The sequence below is a fragment of the Halichoeres trimaculatus genome, unplaced genomic scaffold, assembly GCF_033239565.1.
Source record: "Halichoeres trimaculatus isolate MK-OKI-2021-1 unplaced genomic scaffold, fHalTri1.1 fHalTri1_scaffold_4, whole genome shotgun sequence".
Taxonomy (NCBI): domain Eukaryota; kingdom Metazoa; phylum Chordata; class Actinopteri; order Labriformes; family Labridae; genus Halichoeres; species Halichoeres trimaculatus.
Genome location: NW_027437182.1, coordinates 21,292,058 through 21,315,926, shown reverse-complemented (window position 1 = coordinate 21,315,926; position 23,869 = coordinate 21,292,058). Strand labels below are relative to the sequence as shown.

At 37.5% G+C, this 23,869-nt stretch overlaps 3 protein-coding genes across 12 annotated transcripts in view; 2 read left to right on the top strand and 1 right to left on the bottom strand.

Moving 5' to 3' along the window:
• The window catches only part of exoc1 (exocyst complex component 1), a 272,742-nt gene that overhangs the window by 29,389 nt on the left and 219,484 nt on the right, over positions 1-23,869 (bottom strand). The window lies entirely within an intron of this gene.
• nmu (neuromedin U) lies at positions 277-10,758 on the top strand. Its single transcript, XM_074668746.1, has 8 exons — positions 277-551; positions 3,954-4,009; positions 4,134-4,181; positions 4,273-4,326; positions 4,419-4,448; positions 7,920-7,973; positions 8,060-8,102; positions 10,017-10,758. Exons 1-7 carry the CDS (start codon positions 389-391, stop codon positions 8,093-8,095), a joined length of 441 nt encoding a protein of 146 aa, XP_074524847.1. The 5' UTR covers positions 277-388; the 3' UTR covers positions 8,096-8,102; positions 10,017-10,758.
• The window catches only part of clocka (clock circadian regulator a), a 38,565-nt gene continuing 28,186 nt past the window's right edge, over positions 13,491-23,869 (top strand). For 7 of the 10 annotated variants that reach the window (XM_074668152.1, XM_074668156.1, XM_074668155.1 and 4 more), the window contains exons 1-2: positions 14,785-14,961; positions 21,388-21,477. The gene's annotated coding sequence lies outside the window, so the exon portion shown is untranslated. Of the gene's footprint in view, positions 13,590-14,784; positions 14,962-21,387; positions 21,478-23,869 lie in introns of those variants that run through there. The other 3 variants (XM_074668150.1, XM_074668151.1, XM_074668149.1) reach the window with 3 other exon arrangements.

Below are 23,869 nucleotides of genomic sequence, written 5' to 3'. Positions count from 1 at the left end.
CCCATGCAGCAGCAGTTTCAGAGTCCCATTCTGGACTTAAATAAAACAACAACAATAGTTACAGATAAATCAGCTGAAACTCTCCGAATCACCTCTTCAAAAGAACAACACATAAATTCAGCAACTGTTCCTCACGACACTTGTTTTCACTTTGATGTAAACGAAATTGTTGATAACTTCCTATGACTTCTCACGCGCGCAGGCAGATCCTCCAGTGACGCAGTCAGAGTTTGCGCGCACGAGGGAGGGTGTGCGTTCGTGTGTGCCACGAGCCTTCATATTACTCCTGCACGAGGCTGACACTCTCAGAAGAGCAAGAAGTTAAGCGGGCAGAGCAGACACAACAAACTGAGAAATAGTACAAGAAGAAAGAGGACAGGGAAGGACAATGAGGACTTTTCAGACCCAGAATCATATCCACTCTTGGCCGCGTGGAGCCTCCAGCAGCGCGCGGAATCTGAGCAGCAGCTGCGGTGGTATCATGAGTCCACTCAGCCCGGCCAGCATCACCCTCACAGCCCTGCTCATCCTCAGCGTCCCTGTCTGCACAAGTAAGTCAGAATCTATCTATCTATCTATCTATCTATCTATCTATCTATCTATCTATCTATCTATCTATCTATCTATCTATCTATCTATCTAAAAAAAAATTATTTTTGCTCAACCTAACAAATGTATGGTATGTATGATGGGAAAATATAAAATTCTGTGACATGTCAGCAGTTGAATTTACAAAGCATGAAATTATTAATATCAACCATTATAAATCATTTGTCTTCATAGAAAATGTGTCATCAGTTTAAGTTCACATTATTGTCCGGGCTTTAATTGATCAATAATATAAATTTGAATGGTAGTTGGTATGTTTAGTTGAATCACCAAGAGTTTGTGTACTTGAAACATTTAGAGGTTGTTCAAAAATAAGGAATTACACTTTTTCTGTGCCCTTACATTTTCACAAAAATAATAAAATAAACATACAATGGTTAAGAGCAGAAGGAATAACATTTACAGAATGTTAACTTAGATTTAAAGCTGTATTTTTTTTAAAAAAAGGAATCAGCCAAAAACAGACAATATATAACACACTGAGTTTCTCTTTTAAGCGCTCACTTAAGGAGAAAAAAAAGTTTGAATATAAAACAGATAGATGGACCTTTTCACTCCAACACACTCTCTGTAAGTCTTAATGTTATGCAGCAGCAGGTTGTACAGGCATTGCTCTGCAGTAAATGTATACAACCACTGCAGAATAGTCGTAGACGTACCTTTTACCTAAAACACTCCTAAAATTTTTTGCTTTTGCTTGTCCCTCAGTTTAGATCTGTGCAGGGGAAAAAAACAACTCTTAGAATTATTTCAGGAGCTCTTGAAGGCATTACACTTTTCCCTTTTTTTTTTTTTTTTTTTTTTTTTTTTTTTTACATTTTTAAAACCTGATTTCAAATCCCCTAAACCTTATTGGTAACTGCTCAAGTGTATCTTTTGAACTATCTAAATAATTTTTAACTCTCAAGTATTTTAGGTCATTTTAGGTCATTTTCCAGGTCATGATTTTAATGACAACAATAATAAAAAAAGGAGCTTAGCACCACATTGATCTACTCATCCATCGTAGATAATATTCACGAAGATAAAATCCATAAGACCTTTTCTTTTTGTTATAAAACACTGGAGAGTGTTTTATTATTTGAGCACCAAATTTGCCACTGTTGAATCTACAGCAGTGATTAAGAAACTGCAAAAACTGAAATCTAAACAAGTGTTAATGTTTTATTTATAGTTAAAAACATGTCCTGCGTAAAAGTCCTATATCAATACAACAAAAGCTCCTAAATTGCTTTTAAAGGGAAAAAGCTTGCCAAGCATTTTTAATGAGTTGAACTTAAAAAAAATATATATATATATATTTATTGACTTATTCATTTATGTTTTTTTTTATTTGGGACAGACACAGTTAACACACATAAATTGTAAACATCAACCCAATGCAACTATCATAGTGATTACACTGAATGTTAATTTGCTCCACCCGTCACTAGAAGAGCTTTTACGTAGTAAAAAATATTTAAACAGTTAGTTAAGTTAAAACAAAAGAAAAGGCACAGTGGGTATATCAGGATACAGTATCTGTAAAAAAAAAAACCCGAAAGAGACAGAAGTAAGAGTTTTTCAGAAACATATTCAGCAGTGACAGAACACACAGGAAATCGGATGAGTGCAGGCTTGCTGCTCGGTGAATTACCAGGATTTATTTGCTTTCTTGGAGGAGGTGAAGTTTGCAACAAGTTTCAAATAATGGAGTGGAAAGTTCCAGGAATTTTCTGCAAGAAAATGTTCTGCAGGATGAAACTTTGCACTTTTAACTTAAAGCTGCTCTGCTGGATCTGCTGCAGCTTTGGTACTTTCAGAAAGGTTGAGGGGAAAGTTCATCCAAGTCTCTTAACACCAAATTAAAAGAATGAAAATCAGCAAAATATCTGAATCTTACAACCACGTATATTAAATGGTGATGTGTTTAAAAAACAAGGTGTGTAGATAGATGAGTGAGACGAGAGATTTGCAAACTCTTCACCTTGGGAAACCTTGCTGGGTGAAATTTACTAATAGTTTAGACTTCACACTTCTCCCTTTCAAGCATGTGCATCTTGTGCTGAATTAATCTGCAAATATTCAGTCTATTGTAGTCAGTTACTTTTATCAACTTGTGGATTTTTATGTACTTTTTTTTTATGCTTACGTTTTTATACTTCAAACATTTCTGATGGTGTAAAACAGCAAAGACAAACAAAGGAGCAGGCACATGCCTCATGTTTGAATCACACAGATGGAGGAGCTTGGAATCCATTTCTTCCAGGATTACAGGTCGCGGTCATCAGGAAAATGATCCTGAACAACGTATTTCACTGACAGCAGCAGTCCAGTCGTCCTGCTGTGGCGGAGGCTGCCTGCTGCCACTTTCACATAATGACTTTTTTTCAAGGCACTGCATATTCAGGTGTTTATCTTTGTCCTTAAGCCCATCAGAGAATTCACCTGAGTATAAAGTGACCAAGAGGAATCAACTTCTATTTCAACAATGCCTGTTATATCTTTTGCATTCTGACTGGATTAAAGGGCAGTTACAGGTTTCATCCTCTATTTATTAAGATCTTATAATAAAACATTTTTCTGGACTTTTCAAGTGAATGTGGCTCATATTCAGTCTAACAATACTTTTTTTTAAAACTAAAATACGACACAAATGCTTTTATTTCAGTTGTTGAGTGCTTTTTTTGATATTCAGATGGACAAATCTCAGCTGTATAGCCTGAAACATTCTTCCAGAAGGACTCACAGAAGCTCCAGGGTGATATGTTGTGAAGATTTGTTTAAGAAGTGAAACTATTGCTGTTGTTTTTTTTATATATACAAGGGTGTTTTAGTTGATTTACTGCACTGCACTTCAGTTTGCTGCTGATATTCGTCTAGATTCACTTCGCAGAGCCTCTTTATGCACCCATCCATCATCTTCACTCGTCCTCCTCACTCTCTGACTTAATTGACGTCAAAAAACTGGCAGAAATTAGCAGCTGTTCTCCCGCAGCCTCTGACACCATGTGTTCATGCTCTAACATGAGATCTGTGTGGATGTGGACCTGTCCGTCATCTCTCACAGGGACGTCAGAAAGGCTCAAAGTGACGCTGGTGCTGCTGACTTCTTGTCATTGTAGAACCACGCCTCTAAAAGTGGGACGATGGATGAAATGCAGTTTTTTTTTATAACAATATTAAAAAGAGAGTGTGGACAGGACTTCAGTATGCAGGGCGCTGATGATAAACATCCTCCTTGATCATTTGGGAGCAGAGCACCTCGAGCATCATCATAGCTCCGTAGAAACAGATCCACACAAGTGTCTTCTGATATTAAAACAGCCTTTTGTGTATTTTTGTGATGTTTTTCAACACTAAAGGTGCTCCAGCAGAACTCCATCAAGCCAAAACAGATCAGAGGCAGCTCCTCAGTCAGGTACATGTCCCTTTCCCTTCTCAATGTGTGTGTGTGTGTGTGTGTGTGTGTGTGTGTGTGTGTGTGTGTGTGTGTGTGTGTGTGATTGTTTCAACCTGTTACCATCCTGTGTGTTTCTCCACAGTTAGGTGCCGTGTGCTCGTCCTACCTCTCTCCAGACCTGCAGCTCTGGGTGAGTGACGTGTTTTTATCTCTGTTGTCTTGAAAAGCTTTCATTTATCATTAATTCTAACTGCTGCTCTTCTTGTTTGTGGTTGTTTCAGGCGTCTGATATGCTAGGAGAGCTGTGTGTGTTGATGCTGGTGCAGAAGTCAAAGGTGGGTCAAACTGTTGTTATGTTATGTTTAATTTAACAGCATATTCAAGTTTATCTGCAGGGTATTTACAGAAATGTTTGTCGTTTTTTCAGGAAATGAAAGCACGAGAAAGCAGTAAAAGAGTAAGTATCACTTCTTATTTCTTTAAAAAAGGTCACTTTCAACTTAATTATGTTTGCAAGTTAAGGCTCAAACAGTGGGAGTCTTTGGACTAACAATTTCACATAAGTTACCAAAGCATTGTGCTTCAAATAACATCTAGTTGTAGATGCTAAGAGAAAATCAGTATGTCAGATACTTAAAGTACAACTGTAATCTGACCACAGCACAACAGAAAAATAGAGAGGAACTAGAATAACAACTAAAAAAAGGCTAAATGTGGAGATGTGCATCTAATAAGAGATAGTACTGTTAAATGGGATCCTTTAGGTGATTAATATCTAAATACTGGAACTAAGCTGGCTCACATTAAGGCCAGACCTGTGTATAAAGGAGTTAGATAACGTTGTTGAACTCTTCAGTATAATCCAGTGTTAATGCAGAGCAGCAGTTTTGTTGTTGCGGATCCTAATCATTCTGTTTATATTCAGCACAATGCAGTCAGTAGCACCAGCAGCAAAGACTTTATCCTCGAACCAAATGCATGGGCATCCAAACACACTGTCCCTCTGCGCACTGCATGTTAGACCTAACCTCATAAACCTGCAACAATTCCTGCAGGTAGACCTCCAAAAGAGCAAAGTGTGTCCAAACCATTTAATCTAATAATTTAATAATTTAATATTACACTACACTACATTTGTACTGAGAGAGTGCAGCTTAAACTGAAGTCAAATTCCTTGTATTCTGGAAATACTTGGTGAATAAAGCTGATTCTGATTCTGATTCTTTGAGACCGGGATGGTTCCAGCTGGGGCACTAACTCACACAGGAGTGACATGAAGTCACACAACAGAAGCACAGTACAAAAAAAAAATCCCTAGTTTTGTAAACTAACAATGTTCAGGATCATACTGATGGTTTACTCCTATGTTTATCTGATTCTTAAAAGTAGCACAGAAAGTGTCAATACATAAATCTTCTGAGCTCAATTCTTCAAAGAACTTTGTCAATAAATCTAGTTTTTACAGTGTGTGCAGGAGTTTAATGCCTTTTTTGTTGTTTTTTTTTAAAACCTTACAAGTGCTTCCATTAAACATCATAAAAATGTATTGTTGGAAAACAGTAATCAATCAACTGACCAACCAATCAATAAATTAATCAATTGATCAAAGTTATCAGGCATAATCCAGATAGGGGCTACAAAAACAGCTCAGATTATAATAGACAACACACAAAAAAATGAAGGAAAAAAATAACTAATAAGCATTAAAGAAGAAAAAGATATAGAAATCTATGATTACAAGTTTTAACAATGAAATAAAAAAAAGGTGGCAAAGAAAGCTATCAGTGGCCTTTTGATAAGCCAACAGTGGATAATCAACAGGAGTTCTGTCCCAGACACAGTAAAATGCCAATTTGAGGTCAGGGTGGCACCTTAGGTCAATGGCTTCAAGTGAGGGTTAGGAAACACTGTTTTCAAAATCAAAATCTATCCTCAGTCGCATTTTCTTATCCATCATGGAAGAAAATTGTAAAATTTTGAACAGACAATGTTGAATTCTGTATCAAACCTTACATTTCCCCCCACCACATTTTTTTGTTGCCTCCAGATAGTAGATGGATAAGTCACAATAAAGATGAACAGAGGCAAGAGATTTATTTAAGAAATAGGAATATTTGCACAAAGGTAGACTAAGTTTCTACTGATTAGCTACAATTCTTCAATTTCATTTAGCAGGCGCTTTTGTCCAAAGGAACATACAACACAAGCAAGAGTTTAGACAGAAGGGAAAACCAGAGTACGACAAAGTGCTTCAAGTTTGTTTGGCCTTAGGTGCTGCCATCTAGTGCCAGAAGAAGTGCATTTTTTTCCTATCCAAAATAATGTAGCAAGAGCTAACCATCGTTCAACCTTCAACAACGTTTAGTAATCAGTGCGAGCTGGGTCTGAGACCTTCTGGTTCATTCTACCCCTGAGGATAAAGAGGAGAAGGGTCAGTTGAAGTGTGCCCTGAACAGATGAGTTCTGGCACCACTATTTTGGGGGGCTTGGTGGCCAATCAGGTTTAAAGAAGGGCCAATGCCATCCCTCTGGACTCCTCCCTGCCAGTTTATTGCAGTCAGAACATTTGGATCTGCATTTGCATTTACAGGTCCTCTGACATTCAACATTTCATGAGCAGTTTTGGCAAAGAAATTACTTCCATGAGTAAGAAGAAGACACGCCAAGAACTGGAGATTATATTTCTCATTTAAACCAGAATTTTATGCCTTATCTGGTGTATTTATGGTCCATGCTAATTCCTTTACTTTCCATTTAAACAGAAGTCTCTTCTTATATATAACATCATATTGGCTTTAAAGATTTTTTAGCTAGTGTTTCATAGCTCTTAGTTTTTATTGTTCACAGTATTTAACCTCTCATCTTTCATGATGATCTTTTATCCAAACAACTTTTGTTCCTTTGTCTTGGTTCTTCAAACATTTGGTAAAATCTCTGATCATTTCAGCCTTATTGTGTAATTCTGTGTTGGTTAAACACACTAATTTCTTTGGTTTGTTGCACAGAGGAGATAAAGTTTTTCTGCAGCTGCAGTTGAAGTGAAATATACATCCTCACAAAGCATCCCTGGATGCACATCCACACCACACAACAAACTGTATTTCCTCTGACATATGAAACTGCATGATGCTCCTCCATCTCTGCATTGAAATAAATGCAGTTTTCAAAAAAGTGACTCTTGAGCTGCAAAGACAAATCACTTGAATTATGTGTGCATTTCCGTTTATCTGTCTGCTGCACGTTTGTGTCATGCAGCCCTGAGCTCCTAACTAGAGACACGCCACCCACGCCAGTGATGTTGCCCATCATCTTGATAAAGAATCTGTCAGCTTCTGCTGGATGAAGTAAACATAATGAAAACAAACACAAGCCCTTTGTTTTGAGTCAGTTTTGCCAACATATTGATACAGAGTCTGATGTTGTGTGATGTTTCTTTATAATTTCCCAGAGGCTAAGTAAAGAAAAGTTAGGATTGGACGGTGCACAAAGGGAGAAATGAATCATACTTTTGTGCGTTTGGTTCAATTGTTGATGCTAAAAGATGTGTGCTTCATCTGAACATATGTTTTCCCCTCCTGAGCCAACATGTGAGTAATTCTGCTTTGTATCCGTAAGCTCTCCTCGCTCTGTGTACGAGATGGCTCCACATTAGTTGTTCTTTCTCGGACTGGGGGTAATTACAGTCTAAAATTAGTGCAGCTGACAGGTGAACGTATCCCTCACTGCTATCAAGCGGCTGACATTCACAGAGTGGACACAGAGGAATTGTGGGTTAGAGATGTGTTTGTTTTTGAAAATCCAGATGTTTGAGTGAGGGCTGATGGAGGAGGAGAGATGCAGACACACAGAAAATGTCACGTTGAACCCAGAGCCTGCGTTAAAGTCTGTGTTTTTATGAGTGTGTGTGTGTGTGTGTGTGTTTCTGCAGGCTGAGATGCAGGGCCCGGGGGGAATCCAGAGCAGAGGTTACTTCCTCTATCGGGTACGAAAACATTTTTATATCAAGACATAAATTAAACATAACTATCCTCTGTGTAAGCATTCAATTGAATTGTGTATCTCTTACAGCCACGAAATGGAAGACGATCCTTAGAGTACGAGTGATTTAAAGGTAAAACACCGACTGTATTATGGGTGGGTTTAAGGGACTGTGTGCAAGTTATTTGTGGTGAAGAGGAGTGGAGACATGGAGGGGGGCTCAAATTCCACTTTTCTGTGCTGAAAGGTTTATTTATAGAAGATCAGGAGAATGCATAACTAACACAATAAAAAGTATTTTTATTCAGATAAAGAAGAAGATTTTATCCCAAAAACATTCCCCTCTTGTTTACTATTCCTCGTACCTGGCACCAAAACTGAAAGGTTGAGTGAAATCTTGAAATTCAGATAAATCTAATCGCCGTGATAATTAATTAACCAAGATTTTTGATTTGTTTCTGTCTTTTTGAGCTTTACTTGATAAAAATGATATCCCAGCATTAGAGCGATAACGCTACACCTTTTTTTGTTTACTGGTAAGCTCAATGTGCTTTACACTGAGGATGAAAAACAAAGGTACATGCAGTTTCAGATCAATAAATCAACACTTGAAATCACACATTTAAAGCACAGAGGAAATACAACAATTCAACTGCTTTTACAGGCGTATAGAGAAACAATCATAAAACTTCTAACAAGGCCCATAGTTAGAGACAGGATTGTTTTTACTGGCCTGGGGTAGCTTCTCCTCCTAAAAAACACAGACAGATCTCAATTAAAAGCCTGTATACAGGCTTTTATTTGAGACTACTGGAGGTTTTTGCTGGTTCAGGTTCAGCAGAATGCATTTCCTTGCTCTCTTTTCCTCTTTGTGAATTCTGGATCCAACACATGCTCCAGTTCTGTACCCAAAAGGCATCATACTGGTTCCATTAAAGCTGGTAGTTATTTAACCTTAACAGCCAGGTAACCAGTTTTAAACATCTGTGTTTACAAAAAAACATGAATAATGGGACCTGTAAATGTTTGAAATACATATGTATTTCATGCCTTGTAGCACAGGAGATCAGGGGTGAGTGAAAAGAAGTGACGTGCCTGAAAGGAGCTGGAATATCAAACTAGGACTGCTTGCTTGAGCACCATAGCCTCTGTCCATATGAAACAGAGGACACTTCTCAAATGATAAGAGATATGATGCTAGCTTGAACCTATAAATGTTTCAGTTTTCCCCAACTTCATTGTGCAAAAAATTTCATGTTTAAGCCTGTAAGGTACACACACTCAGAATAGATTTTTATCAAGTGCTGGGTTAAAAGTCAAACTAAGAGGATCTGTATTTTGCGTAAAAAGCTCACACATCACTCAATAACATGCACATTTTCTATCTCACAGATCCTTTTGTGCACTTTTGATAGGAATGGGTACCGAATCAGGTACTTTTATAGTTACCAACTGAAATCCGTCTGTACCGTGCACCGGTTCACATAAAATCAAACGATACCGTGTTTAATATTAAATGCATAAACTGTGACTGTGAGAGAGTTGAAGAAAAGGTGATTTTTCATGCTGAACATGAACACAGCATTGCAGGATTATATCCTAAGAAATAAATATGTTAAATTGAAAACCTTTGAGAGTTTATTATTTATCAAATTAATATTTATTACCACATAAACAAAAACCAAAACACTGAAAATTGGTGTCATTGAGTCTCAATACTGATTGCCAGGTACTGGGCATCAGTACTATATTGTTTCAGATGTGAAAGGTACCCATCCCTAGTGTTTGCTAACAGTGTTATCATGTTGTGTAATTTCAGCAGGAAAAGTTGTGACATTCAAGGAAGAGAAAACTTTCATAACATTAGAGAAAACTCATAAACTGCACAACTGCATCCTAGTTTTCATACACGCTCCAATCACCTTGAAATGCTGAAAATAACCTGGTGACAGAAGTGAATGAATGTGCTGCCAACAGCTTAAAGCTTCTGTGTCACAGAAGTGTGTGTGTTCTTGTTATCGTCGTCTATGTGTGTTAATGTGTACAGAGTCCTCTGAAGCAAAGTGTACAAAGAAGAACCAACACACACCCTGAAACCCTGAGCTGCTTCACCACGACCAACTGATGGATCCACTGTGATCTGAACTCTCCCTCAGAACTCTGCCTCTGCTGTACAGTAATGTCTGAATGTACAAAAACAGTATAACACTGTTCATCTGTCCACATTTTATTTTGTGCTTCATTTCCATTAAAAATGCTACAATGTGGAGGTGTTAGTTTGATTTCTTACACATTATGAACAAGAACATGTTAGGAAGAGTGTAAAATGGTGAGTGTATGAATAGATTAGTACAGACAATATGAAACGAAAAGGGGTTTCAACCACATTAACGGTACTTTTTTTTCCCACAACAGTGTGCATTTTCATTAAGTCTCCCCAACAAACTGAAAGAAAAAGTTGTAAGAAAGCTTAATAACTTGACAAAAAAGTCAGATGTATACATTTATTGTGCTTTTGAGCCCTTTTGTGGTTTTACTGGAGAGGAGGATCAGAAAATGATGAACCATGGCTGTTTATTTTGTTTTTAAAAGGAGTAAAAGCAATGTAAAATTAAAAATACTTATACTTTAAAAATAACCTCTACAGTACATCTGGAAGCTTAGTCCTTTGTGTTGTATTTTGGTTTGATCTGTCTCTTTTAAAATTAACATTCTTTTATCAATGTACTTCTTTTCATCCTGCGATTCATTTATTGAATGTATGTGTTTGAGAGAAGCTTGTAATTCACAGTGGGTGTTGAATAACGTGATACATGAATAAAGCTGATATACCAATAATCTATCAAACACAAAGAACATCGAGTGACATCTTGTAGTTTTTCTTTAAAAAGGAAAAATATTCCCCAGATTTTCCCCTGACATTCTCTGTTCACTAAGTGTCATAACTCGTGTAAACAGTAGGTGTCGCCACAGTCAGCATGTTGACACTAACATGTCTTCTTTCAACGAACTCAGTGTGCATTCAGTTAGTTTTTCTCAGTCGCTTTGGTACATTTCTCGAATCGTTCTCACCATTTGCAAAACAGTAAGAGCATTTCTCATAAAAGTTAGTAAAAACCTGCACCTGCAAGAGTCAGTCTCTTTCTCAAAATGCTTAGCTCACCCCTCAAAACTAAATTTCTGCGTCAGTGCATCAGAATGACGAGTCCTCGTGTCATTGATTATGGATAGGACAGTCAAAGTGCTTAGTCATGTTGTCAGTATAACTGTTTTACTCTGGAAGGATGTTCAAATGTAAACTATGGGGGTTGATTAGACATTTTCACTTTCACTGTTTGTCCTGTAATTTGTTGACTGATCTCATCATTGTGATACAGAAAGGAGGAGAAGAGGAGGCATCTAATAGCACAAGAAAAAAAAAACAAAAGTAGAAATGTGTAGAAATGTGAACATAGAACAGTCTCTTAAGGGAAAACTGTTCATGCAGTGCTATGGGAATTTCAGTGCAGTCTTCCTACACCTCCTTATGTTATGATATTCTGTATGTAGAGCCGTAAATTCTTATCCACATCACAACAAAGATCTTCTCTGTCCACAAAAAGTCTGAATGATTGAAGACACAGTTGTTCTCCCAACTTTTGGCCGCAGCCTTCAACCAACCTCGGCCATTGTAAGCTGATGATTGAGAACATGGTCAGCAGGTGTGATGGATCTTTATTGTCCTTTTACAGGAAATGTGTTGCCACTGCTTGTTCAGGGGAAAGTACACATACATACCAGTCGATGGTTCATGAGATGAACCTTTGAACTATTTCAGAAAACTGGTTGATCGTTGTTTGATCTAATGCTTCACATATCCTCCTTCATTGAGAAAGTCAAGTTGACCAGAGAGCAATTGACCAATCCAGACAGGTTTGGGAAAAAAATCAAAAAATCAGGATTCGTTGTCAAATTCTCCATTAAAGTCTTTGTTTATACACTGGACTGGAAAAAGTTATCACTTTTCTCCAGCGGAAAGTGGAATATTTCTTTCTGACTCACATGATGTGCATTTTATGGAAAATATGGCTCCTGATATAGTCTGTAGACATTGTCATCATCATTTAACTTTTTGACACGGTCTGATGTTAAAAAAAGCAAACTAAAAATTGCAAAAACCATAAATATCTTAGAATCACAATTTAAATCAAATTGGCACCCCCAGAATCAAATCGCAAGAATAGCATATTGTCCCAGATTTACTTTTTGCTATGAACTGGTGACAAATGTTGTGGGAGTGAGACTATTCAGTAGAGACCCATGGTAATCCAGTTTGATCAAAATGACATAACTAACTGATAATGTAGGAAATAGAAATAAACAACAACAAAGAAATAAACCAAAGCAAGTGAGAAAAATCATAAGAGAGATGCATGTGTGCATGAATTCACTTGTTTTCATCCATTGCCAGCAATTTGGTTTAATTACCCTTTAAAAATGTGTCTCACCTTTACAGGTACGATAAGTTAAATTCTGAAATGTGCAGGTTTGACATTCCTGATCTGATTGTGTGACAATCTTACTTAACCTGACACCTTGACTCTCAAACAGACATAAACTTGAGAGGATGACTACAAATGATGCTTGCAACAGACAGATTTAACACTTTGTGAGCCTTTGGGTTTTGTTGTGGTGAAAAAAACAAACAAGTAAAGCAACAGTAACAACAACAGTAAAGCAAAGAATAATTGTGACAAACTTATCCCTAGAGCACCCTTTCAGGGGGGATAAGATTACATGAATTTAAATTTGCAGAACACTGCTTTTAGTTCCCGAAATAAAAAAAAAATAAAAAAAATCAAACTAAAAACTGTTTTGTCTGTTGATTTAAAACAGCCTAAAATTGTGATTTTATCTAAACTGACACACTGAATTCAGATGTGGAAGGGCTTCTGTATTTAATTTTCAACAATTTGAAAAAAATAGTTTCAAAAACTGAAAAGTCAGCCCAAATTATATTATAAATACATTGATTTTGCATAGTCTTAGAAAAAGTAATTTTACATTTTTTTTGTCGAATATCAGACCCTGAAATTTCGCAGTAACTGCTCTTTCACGTATAAAACATAATCTATTAAAGAAACACAAAAGTTGGTGAAAAATACCTTTAGGACCACACTTGTATGTCCAGTGCAGTAAATAATACGTGTGTTTATTATCACGTTCATAATAACTGTAATATTTATACAACAGCAATATTTTAAGTATTAGCCTATCTTTGATGTGAAATCAACTATATTGTGTGTTTTTATGGTATGACCAGCCTTTAAAGACTTATTTCAAGTTTCCAAGTTTTGTTTTAACACGTGGTTAATTTCATTGTTATTTTTTCTTTGTGCAGACTGATGAAGAAATTCACTCAGAATCTATCCCACGAATGACATTTCTATCCTGGTGATTAAACTAAATCTGGGCATCGATCGGCTCCCTCTGGCAGACTCGGTGTTATCTGGAGTTCAGCGAGAGGCCGTTTTTGGCTCCAGTTCATCCTCCAGTCTGCCTCTTTGAGCGCTGCGCAGTCATCCGGCAGCAGCGTCTCTGTGTGCGGGGATACCGGGGTGAAAGAAAAGGCTGCACGGGGGTAAGTGTGACATCTATCCCGGTGGACTCATACATGTGTGTATTTCGCCTTTACCTGCAGCCCCTCGGTGTGCTGTCACCGCACGTAGAGCTGCAGACAGCACATTTTCTCTGTTGCTGTTTCGGTGACAGACTGGCCGGAGGCCCGCTGACCCACATTCTTATCTAATGCTGCTGCATGTTAGAAAGTGATGTGTCTTTCGTGAACGTGTCGGTTTTGTCAACCGACTCTTTTAAATGTACTTAAAGAGTCGGCTCTTCGGCACTTTCTTTATCGGTTTGTTTGTTTTGAAAATGTTAGACTGTATTAATTATCATATTGGATGTATTACTTTGGAAAGGATTTTGAGGTGGGACTCTAGAATGATTTGGAGCTTAACATTTATAATTCAAAATAAGTTCAAGAAACCCTTTTCTTGTTTTTGATGGATGTTATTCTTAACTTTTCTCAGTCACAAACTTTAGCCCCGTTTCCACCAAGCAGTCCGGGTCGGTTCAGTACGGTTTGGGACAGTTTGGCGACACAGTAAACAAAGAGCACAGATGGAAGACGTGCAGCATTTCGTCCTCTCTGTGATTGGCATGTGGCTCTCTGTTACAAAGTGCAATCAAGCTTTGTTTCAGAGAAGTCTGTGTGCTGCCAGGAGAAATGCAGCCACTGTCGGGGTAAGCAGTGATTCTTTTGACAAATCAATAGTCTGCAGTATGTTGCTCCACCTTTCGAGAGCGTAAGGTTCAGTCTGGCACCCAGACAGAAGGGTCCCAAAAAAGTAGGCTGGCTCATCTCGGTCTTTAGGGCTCTGTCCTGGGATAAGTCAGTGGAAACGCTCCTAAATGTGCGCCGTACTGAGACTTTGAGTTTTCTAATGTAAGAAGTGTAAAGAAATGTTCTTTTTTAGTTTGTAATACATATAAGACAGGGATCTTGCAACAGTTAAAAAGTGACATTTTATAGGTTGTTCAATTGAAATAATGGCAATACCCTGGAAATTACAAAGTCAATGAAAATATATTGTGTCAGAGATTTATGCTTGACTATATCACTCATAAAGTCAACCACTTATTAACTTAAATAAATAGTGGAATCTAAACCAGTCAAAACTTGAGGCTATTTAAAAGTCCTGTAGAATTGGTTCCTATTTAGGTTCGAGCCAAATGATCTGATCATAGAAATGATTCGTATTTCCCATCGCTGGTGTTAGCTAGCTTTGTAGCTGTAGCTGGAAGTGGGCTGACACACATATAGAACATTGTTGCGGACGAGTTGAATGCTCGCTATTTTTACATTATTAAAGTCTTTACACAGCGAAAACGCACAGCGGTTTCACTGATGTTGGATTAAGGAGGCTCCACAGTGTGTGTCATGTGTCGCAGTAAGTGTGCCAAACTATCAGTCTGTTGTTTTGTGGCTGTAGTTGACGTTAGCTTTGAGCTAAGCGGCGGTTGCTTTGAAGGAATCACTGCCCGTTGTGCCGGCCGGCTTCAGAGACAGCAGGAAGGCGGGCAGACGAGCTGTACCCGGGTCTGTCTCTGCAGCACAGGCTGTAGATCACCTGACAACCGTGTGCATCTCACCTGCAGCCTCAAACACCTTTAAAACCTTCATCAGAGTATGTCTTTGTTTAAACATCGATGACAGAAATACTGCAGCGTTTCTCCCCTGCTGATCTACCTGTAAGGCAGTGCTTCTGACTTGGACCTGAAAACTCACCTGTTAGCATGTTGGGAATGAGATTATTACAATGGTGCAATGATGGATTAATGAGATATTAATTACCTAATTTGCTGCCAAATATTTGGTACACATGTCAGACAATATCAAGGCATTTTAATGAGCTTATATTGTTTTTTTAGACATAATACAAGACTCCTTTTAGCAGTCTGCATGCAAGGATTTTACCCTTAACAAAACTGATTCCTCTGCTCTCACAGGATGAATATTTATTGCTAATTTGCACAACTCCTGCAGGCTATGCTAAGAGCTTTAAAGCTAACATTAGGATTTTAAAAAAAAAATGGATATGAAAAGAACTGCATGCCAGGGAAGCAGTTTTTTCATATTTGAAAATGGAAAATCATCACCTTTCTGATGAGTAATGAGATGATGCGAGCTAGAAAACATTATTAACACATGTACTAGACTAAATTAACCAAGAGAAAAGAAATTCCCCTTTGTGTACTGGGGGCTCCAAAGTGAACTCAAACTACAAGTTCCTTCAAGAATGACACTTCTCTATGTTATTAACTATGCCTTAAAGCCGGTGTTTTGTTTATTCATTATGGATATGAGGGTAATGTTTGTTACATTGTGTGTCCATAGCCCATTTATTTGGAGCTAGATATCAAAAACAGAGCCTTACTGCCCAGAGAGAGAATGTTTCCTATGCACTTGAGTAAGGATCACCACTTTTATCTGTGTTTATTTACCCTTTCACACTCTATAGATCAGCAGAGACAGCACTTCATCTTGACATTGGGATTAGGGATGCACGATATTATCGGCACAATATCGGTATCGGCTGATAAAAGCTTAAAAACACGTTTATCGGTATCGGCAGATATGAAAATTTCTGCCGATAGGCACAGCCGATAAGGTGCTATTCAGTTAGGATTATTATTATTTTCCATCTAAAAAATAAGCTCCTTAAATAAAATGTAGCACTTCATTTATCTGCACTGCAGAGCTCTGTGTCTGTCACCAGGTTGTTACAGTAGCTCTAAAATAATCAAATGCAACTTGGTTATGTTTAAAAATGCATTGTACATTTAGACTTCATGTGATCTAAAGAAATTATTTTTCTGTATTTCAATACTGAATGTCTTGAGTTTGAAAAAATAATACATTTCTTATTTATGGTAAAATTCAAATGTTTTTTGTCTTGTTTTATGTTTGTTTCTTAAACAAATAAGACCGTCACAATAAGAGTAACATATAAATCCCAGTACAGGATAGACTTAGCTTTCTATACAGTGAAAAAAACAAACCAACTTGTGATTATTGGTATCGGTATCGGCCAAAAGGGGTTTCGATATATCGGCATATCGGATATCGGCAAAAATCCAATATCGTGCATCCCTAATTGGGATGAGAGTTCAGACTGTATTATTGAACAAAGACAAGCACAGTGTTAGGAGAGACAGAGTTTGGAGGTTAATAAAAATATAAAAAAATTTATCGAAAAAGCATTTTGACTGAAACTAGACTAAACTTTAAATAGCTGCCAGAGTTTACATGAGTTGACGCTGGCTTTATTTCACATCTGTGAATCTGCATTTGCACAGATTTAAGACTGAAATTAAAGAGCAATATTAACCTCAAAACCCTTTGATAGCCAATCTCTGCAGAGATGGTTTGACAAGTAACTCTCCTGCACTGACCATGTTTACTTTAATGAAGGAATATCTCACACAGAGCCACTTTAAGGCCCCTTTATGTGTTTTTAATGTGTTTTTGGACAACACGAAAGCTTTAGGGAAAAGTAGTCATAAGATATAAAAACATAAACATTACTCTTGAACTCATCCCCAGGCCAGACGTGACGTAAATGATCATTAAAATGCAAATTGTGAAAAACAGAAGTCCACCACAAGAAATATAAACCAAAAAGTTTTAACAAGCTGTTTTTTTTTTTCGCAGTGCAGACATTCAGCAGAGATAAAAGTTAAATTAGTTTGAGCTTTGAAAACAGAGAAGACGTCCACAGAGAGCCTCATGAGCTGCAGAGAAATCCCTCCTCCGCACAGACTGTTTCTGTCAGTCTGACCTTTCTCTGAGAGGATTCCTGTCAGCAGTTTTCACTTCTCGTGACCTGGCACGCTTTAAAACCAACCAAACAGCCAGAATAATGTTCTGTGACTTGTGAAATGAGTCATGTTTTTTTAGAGTTCTCTCACAGCGAGTAGAAGTGAAGCAGTGATGCTGCTGAGGAGGCTGAGAGGGAGGATGCTTGATGCTGAACTTTTGAACTTGTGAAATTGGGTTACTGATCTGATGGCTGAATTTCTCTGCGAGACGTATTAAGACTCAGGCACAAAGCACACAAGAACGCTCATGAAAACGTGCACATTTGTAAAGCATGCATGAATTTTATCCTCTCAATTTATTTCCATATGCACACAGCTTTTATATTTTAGAATATATTTTGATGTTATACCTGTGCAATCTATAATTAGCAGTGTATGCTCTCACATCTTAATTTGAATCATAATTTGCACTGTGTAGTTTAATGTAGTTGATGCATCATGCTCTAGTCTGAAGAATCTGATTTGAGTCCCTGTAACCTAAGTCTGAACTACTTTTTGTAGAGCTGCAGCAAAGCAGTGACATTTAACTGAAGCTAATTAAAGCTTCAACAATGGACACGTGAGCATCAGAACTGGACCACAGAGCAATGAGAGGAGGTGGTCTGGAGGAACACAGCCAGTTCAAGGTGTTGACTTAGTCTCTGGGCTCCTCAATCCAGCATCTGTGGGATGAGCCGGAGTCTGATCCATGAGAGCTCCACCTTAGAATTTCAGGACTTAAAGGATCTACTGCTAACATCTAGGTGCCAGATACCACAGCACACCTTCAAAGGTCTATGAGAGTCTAGGTCTTGTCAGGTCAGGACTTTTATGACCCTGACCTGAAGAGAAATGGCCTGCACAGTATTAAACAGGTGGTCATGTCATGATGGCGGATTCATGAATAAGTTGTTATGACATGGCACGGCAAAATTGCAACAACATGTGATTTTTTCAATAAGCAATCTGAGAGACCAGCATGTGAGTGGTAGAAAACTCTGAATAGGTAGTGGCTAAAAAAAAGGTAATGAAAGTTAATAAAGGTAAAAGTATAGGTGGTTACTACTGGAATATAACTAGGATAAGAGATTATTTATTCTGAAAAGCTGAGTTTCAAGAAAGCTTAAACAGAGCAATCATCCAGCCTAATCCCAGCTTGCACAGCTCTTACATGGATCAGTATCAGTGATGGGATTTTTCACAAACACGCAATGACAAAGGAACTCAAACTATTATTGAGCTAAAATTCTCTCAGACATTTTTATTTTACTATATTCCACATCCCATTTCCAAAAACTTTGGGACACTGTGTACAATGTTGATCAAATCAGAATTTGATGATTAACGATTTATTTAAATTATCAACAAATCAAATTTTGAAATTAAAAATATTTTTGTTTCATGAAAAAACATCTGCACTTGGTGCTAGTAACATGTTTCTTACAGTTGGTTCAGGGACATGTTTGCAGTTGTGGGTCATCAGCTCGTCTTTGAACAACACTCTGTAAACTTTACAATCTTCACTACCAAAATAAAATTCCCCTATTGGAAAGTGTCATTAATAAAATAAAGGATTGAAAGTAATAGATCTCTGGAGAATGGATCGTTTTTGAATCATTTACAATGATTACGTTTACATGCCCACCATATTCCTGTAATAATAGAGATAATGACAATATTTGGGCTGCCCAAGAGGCATGTAAACACCTTATTCCAATTGTCATAACCTGATTGAGCTCATTTTCCCCAATTATTAAAAACCTGAGTAAGACCCCTTGCATATGCATGTATCATCCCGAGTACATGGGTCATGTTAAGTGAACTACTTAAAAGATTATTTTTTACTTCTGTGCATGTTTAACTTTGTGAGAAAACAAAAGACCTGACAATTTTGAGGCAAGGAGACAAACTAATTAAAAAAATAATTGAAGAGCTGATTATCATGTATTACATTGACCGGTGAAAGTACCGTAACAGGGATATTTCTAAAAGAGTGTACAACAAGCTGCAGTTGAGGAGATGAATGAGTTTAAGAGAGTACTTGTCACACTTTGATGAAGAAGGGTTCCGAATATTTCTCAGTTGGGATACACCAATCCAACTTTTTTGTTTTGGATACCAATACTGATACCAATACTGATACCTGGTATGGACCGATGGCGATACTGGTACCAGTGTTAAATAATAACCTGCATGCTTTACTGTGGGATAAGACTAATAAAAGGCAAAAATGAGAATAAAATATTACTGAGGTTAATATTTATTAAAACTATGAAATATTTAATTTTTTACCACTAGAACAGTTGTTCAGAATTTACACAAGTTCTTTTCAAATGTAAACTTTTATACCCTGTTGACTGCCAGCAAAAAAACAAAGCAAGTGCATCAGAGGAAAGTCAGGTCAAATCAAGTAGCAAAGAGCGCTGGTGTTTGCCTGGATCGGCACCATGGATCTCTTCCCACCGCTACCAATTATGACTTGAGGGGCACCGATACACCAGTACCGCTGATACCACCGGTATAGGCGTATCCCTATTACTCAGTGTAGCGCAAAAGCAAGCATCGTGGACTGGTGGAAATGCCAATACAGGGCGTGTACAAGCTCGACACTAGAAGAAGTCTTGTCATGATGCAACTAAATTAGGGTTTATTCAGAATATGCATATTAGCAAGTAAATGGGAATAATCCAGGGCCTCAGCAGTTTGCACTTTTCAGAACATTGCTTTAACATGAATATGGACTGCAGGCAGGTCAGTTTAGCACATGAACTCTTCTTCTACAGAGCTATGCTTCTGTTGACTGTCATTGATTTGCTGAAATAGAAAATTATTTTCTTATCAAGTTAGAATCATTGGGATGACAGCACATGTTGCTTCTAAACCTGTAGTTCAGCAATAATGGATGCCCATGTCATGGAAACTTTTACTCCCCATACCATCATCTTGGCTTTGAACTGTCAACCCAAAACTTTCCAGGTGCTCCCTCTTTTCTTTAGAGCTGAGGACACAGTGTCCATGATTTCCAAAAAAAAAAGTCAGATTTTGAGGCCTGAACCACACGTATATGGATATATTCCTAAACGCACATTTTCCTGTCCAATTGGGCCTCTCAACCACACGAACACGGCGATTTCACCCACATAAACAGAGATTTTTAAAAACGGATAAAAAAGTGAAGAAATAAAAAAATATCCGGTTCAGTGGATCCGTGTAGCGGTCTTAAACGGAGCTGGTGTTGACACGATGACGTCAAGCGCCTAGCTACAAGTCACTGTATTTGACTGTGCATGCTTATAGCGTTCTTCTTCTATGGTTTTCACATTTTGCTAACCTGCCACTTATCGGCCAGGTATGGCATTGCAGGCTTCAGAGGTGATCGTTTTCAGTTTGGCCTCTTCGTATGTACAGAGATATTTCTGCGGTGTGGACAGAGATTTTTTTTTAAACGAAGACAAAGATATCCGATCAAAAAAATATCCATAAATGCGTGGTTCAGGTCTGAGTCATCAGACCACAGAACAGTTTTCCTCTTAAGCTCAGTCCGTCTTAAACGGGCTTGGGTGTTTCTGGATCACGTTTCTGGTTCCCTGTCTGCGTGGAACAGTTAGAACCTTTATTCGTGGATGCATGTTCACTTCACAGACAATAGTTTTTGAAGTGATTTTGTGCCCATGCAGTGATTTCCACTGCAGGGTCTTGTCTGTTTTTAATGCAGTGCTGCCTGAGGGCCTGAAGATCACGTCCATCCAGTAAAGATTAGTTCTATGTACCTCAGAACCTGATAATTACACAGATTAACATGTTACATTTGAAATCAGAGAGTTTACATTCCACTAGTTATAGAGGCAGGTTCCTTGATCTAGACCTCTATCTAAGCTGAAAACCTGTGTGTGTGAGTGTGTGAAAATGTGTGTGTCATCTCATCCCTGCAGTGTTTTGCGAAGCTCTCGATGACTCAGATGTTTTAGTTGTGATTCAGTGGAGAGTTTTTCATGCAGTTTCCTCTTTGTGTTCAGCAGGTGAAGAATTCAGAGCAGAGCTTCCTGCGGGGGGATGCGTCATCAGGTGAAGCTGTTACAACATTAGCCATCACCCACAGATTCAAGGTAAGACACGGTGGACCTCACAGATTGAATCCTGGTTTTATGTGTCACAGTGGAGCTCTGTGGGCTTTTGTATTTCAATAATGTTCTTTGTCTGATCTGCAGTCTGCTCTTGTTCCTCCTCGCTCTGGGGCTGAAATGCTTTTCTGACTCACCAGAGCGTTTTAAGAATTTTATTATGATAAGAGATGCTTTCTTTACCTACATTAGCTTCTGTTGCTATTATTTCTGCCGGTACAAGCTTTGTTGGTGTGTGTGTGTGTGTGTTTGTGTGTTTGGGAAAAACAGCCTTGAGTTTCTTTGTCTTTGTCTTATTAATGACCCTAACTTTGGACTCCTAAATTAATCAATATACAATGGTTGTCATTTCAGGAAATCTGAAGATGCTAATTTTAATTTTATAAAAACAAATTATTAACACAAGTGTGAGGAGGTTGATAAGCTGTGTGAGAATTATTTCTGCTGAAGTTCAAAACTTATTCTTCAAAACAGCTTAGTTTTCAGGCCCTCTAGACTGGAAAATATCTACTGACACATGGTGAATAACTTTACTACATCAATGTTGAGATGTAGCGCTGGGTGATATGCTTTTTTCATGATTAGATTCTATTACCATTTTTGGGGAGCTGATTTGATTTAAATTGGGATTCTTTGATATTTACAATTTTTGCAATTTTTAAGGGATGATGATAATGTCTACAGTCTATCATATTTTCCTATAAAATGCACAACATGAGAGTCAAAGAAATATTTTACCCTCTGCTGGAGAAAGTGGTAACTTTTTTCCAAAAAACTAAGACTGAAATGAAAAGAATTTTAATTTGAAAAAAAAAACCTAAACGCTTTTTTTTTTTACATGGAATCCTGATTTTTGATATCGCCAAACAGAAAATCCTGATACATCATATTTGTAATTTTTTTTCTCCCACTTCTATTCAGATGAGATAATTTTGTTAGGAAGTTGGCATCATTGATTTCATACAAGAGTAACTGCTTGATTTGCCCATCTCGTTTGTATCCAAATTTAGTGTCTTAAGCAAAGTCCCTATTTGACGCATTGTCTGCTTTTTGTGTCTGTATGTCTGTGCTCTGTCAAAATCAGAAATATTTCATATCAACTTACTTCCTTGTTGTTGGTACAAGTATGTGATTTCTGATGGGGTCGTAAACATGTTAATCCTGATTGAATCAAGGTTGTAAATTGATGCATCACTTCTTTTCAATTGTGTGCTGTTTGCACACTGTAGCTGCGCTGCTCTGATATCATCACTACTGAGTTTTTGAATGGCACATTTTAATTTAAAAGAACTTACAAACAGCTCACTTGAGAATTCAAAAGTCATAGGCCCTATGTGTCGAACAGAATTGAAATTTAATAAAGTACCTTGAATTTGATCAACCACCTGTAAGCTAAGCATACACGACAGCTGCATCATAAAAAAAAAACAAACAAAAAAAAAAACAGACAGAGCATTATATAGGGCAGAGGAAATTATTGCCGATCCATGGCTTAGATCTACTGAGCAAGGAACAATAGTTTCTTGATATAGGAGGAGCAGTATGAGAGACAATTCTGCCAAAGTGACAAATACGGAAAAGTGCAAAAAGTTGTATTAACATTGGGAGATTAATTACTTAAAAAACAAAACAAAACAAAACAAATCAAAACAAAACAAAACAAAACAAAACAAAACACACACGTCCTCCCTGGGTATCAATAAAGTTTAACTTATCTATACAATAAAGCTGTCACTTCCTTTGAGGTATGCTTTCCAACCACAGTGCTGCAGCAGAGCAGCAGAGCAACTTTTATCTGAATATTAAATCAAAAACGTCAAAACTATCAATAACAATACATTCATTTGATTTATTAAACAGCACACTAGTTAGAGTTGCTTTACATTGTTATGAAACAAAACAGTTATAAAATGAAAAATAATGACATTTTTTTAGCATGTAGTTTAACTGTGATTTGTTGCCATTGGCAATGAAATTTCAATTTTATTGCTAATGGTGATTAATTGTGATTTCTCACTAATTACTTAGTCTGAAGGTAGCAAAAAAACATAAAAAGAGACAATTTAGTATACTGTCTTTAACACAGCAAAACACAGGCTAACAGTGTCTGCGAGTAAACAATGCGTAATTTGTTAGCCTAGTGTGGATAACATCAGTAGAGCTAGTGCTACCAACCTTCAGTCCTCCTTGCAGGTTAATTTCCACATATCTTTGGTGGCTCCTCGTTGCTTTAGTTGAGTGGTTATATGTAAGTTCAACCAGCCTACATATAACTTTATCTCCATTTGTCAAATCAACACACTGACAAACCACGTCATGCTACCAGATGACATCTGTGACTGTTAACATCCGGGTAGTAGAGATTTACAACATAACG

What these genes read in the sequence shown, in the direction of transcription:
- nmu (XM_074668746.1), top strand. Translation starts at nt 389, where the DNA reads ATGAGGACTTTTCAGACCCAGAATCATATCCACTCTTGGCCGCGTGGA. An exon ending in CACGAGAAAGCAGTAAAAGA is followed by an intron (nt 4,449 to 7,919) that starts GTAAGTATCACT and finishes GTGTTTCTGCAG; the next exon opens with GCTGAGATGCAGGGCCCGGG. An exon ending in GAGGTTACTTCCTCTATCGG is followed by an intron (nt 7,974 to 8,059) that starts GTACGAAAACAT and finishes TATCTCTTACAG; the next exon opens with CCACGAAATGGAAGACGATC.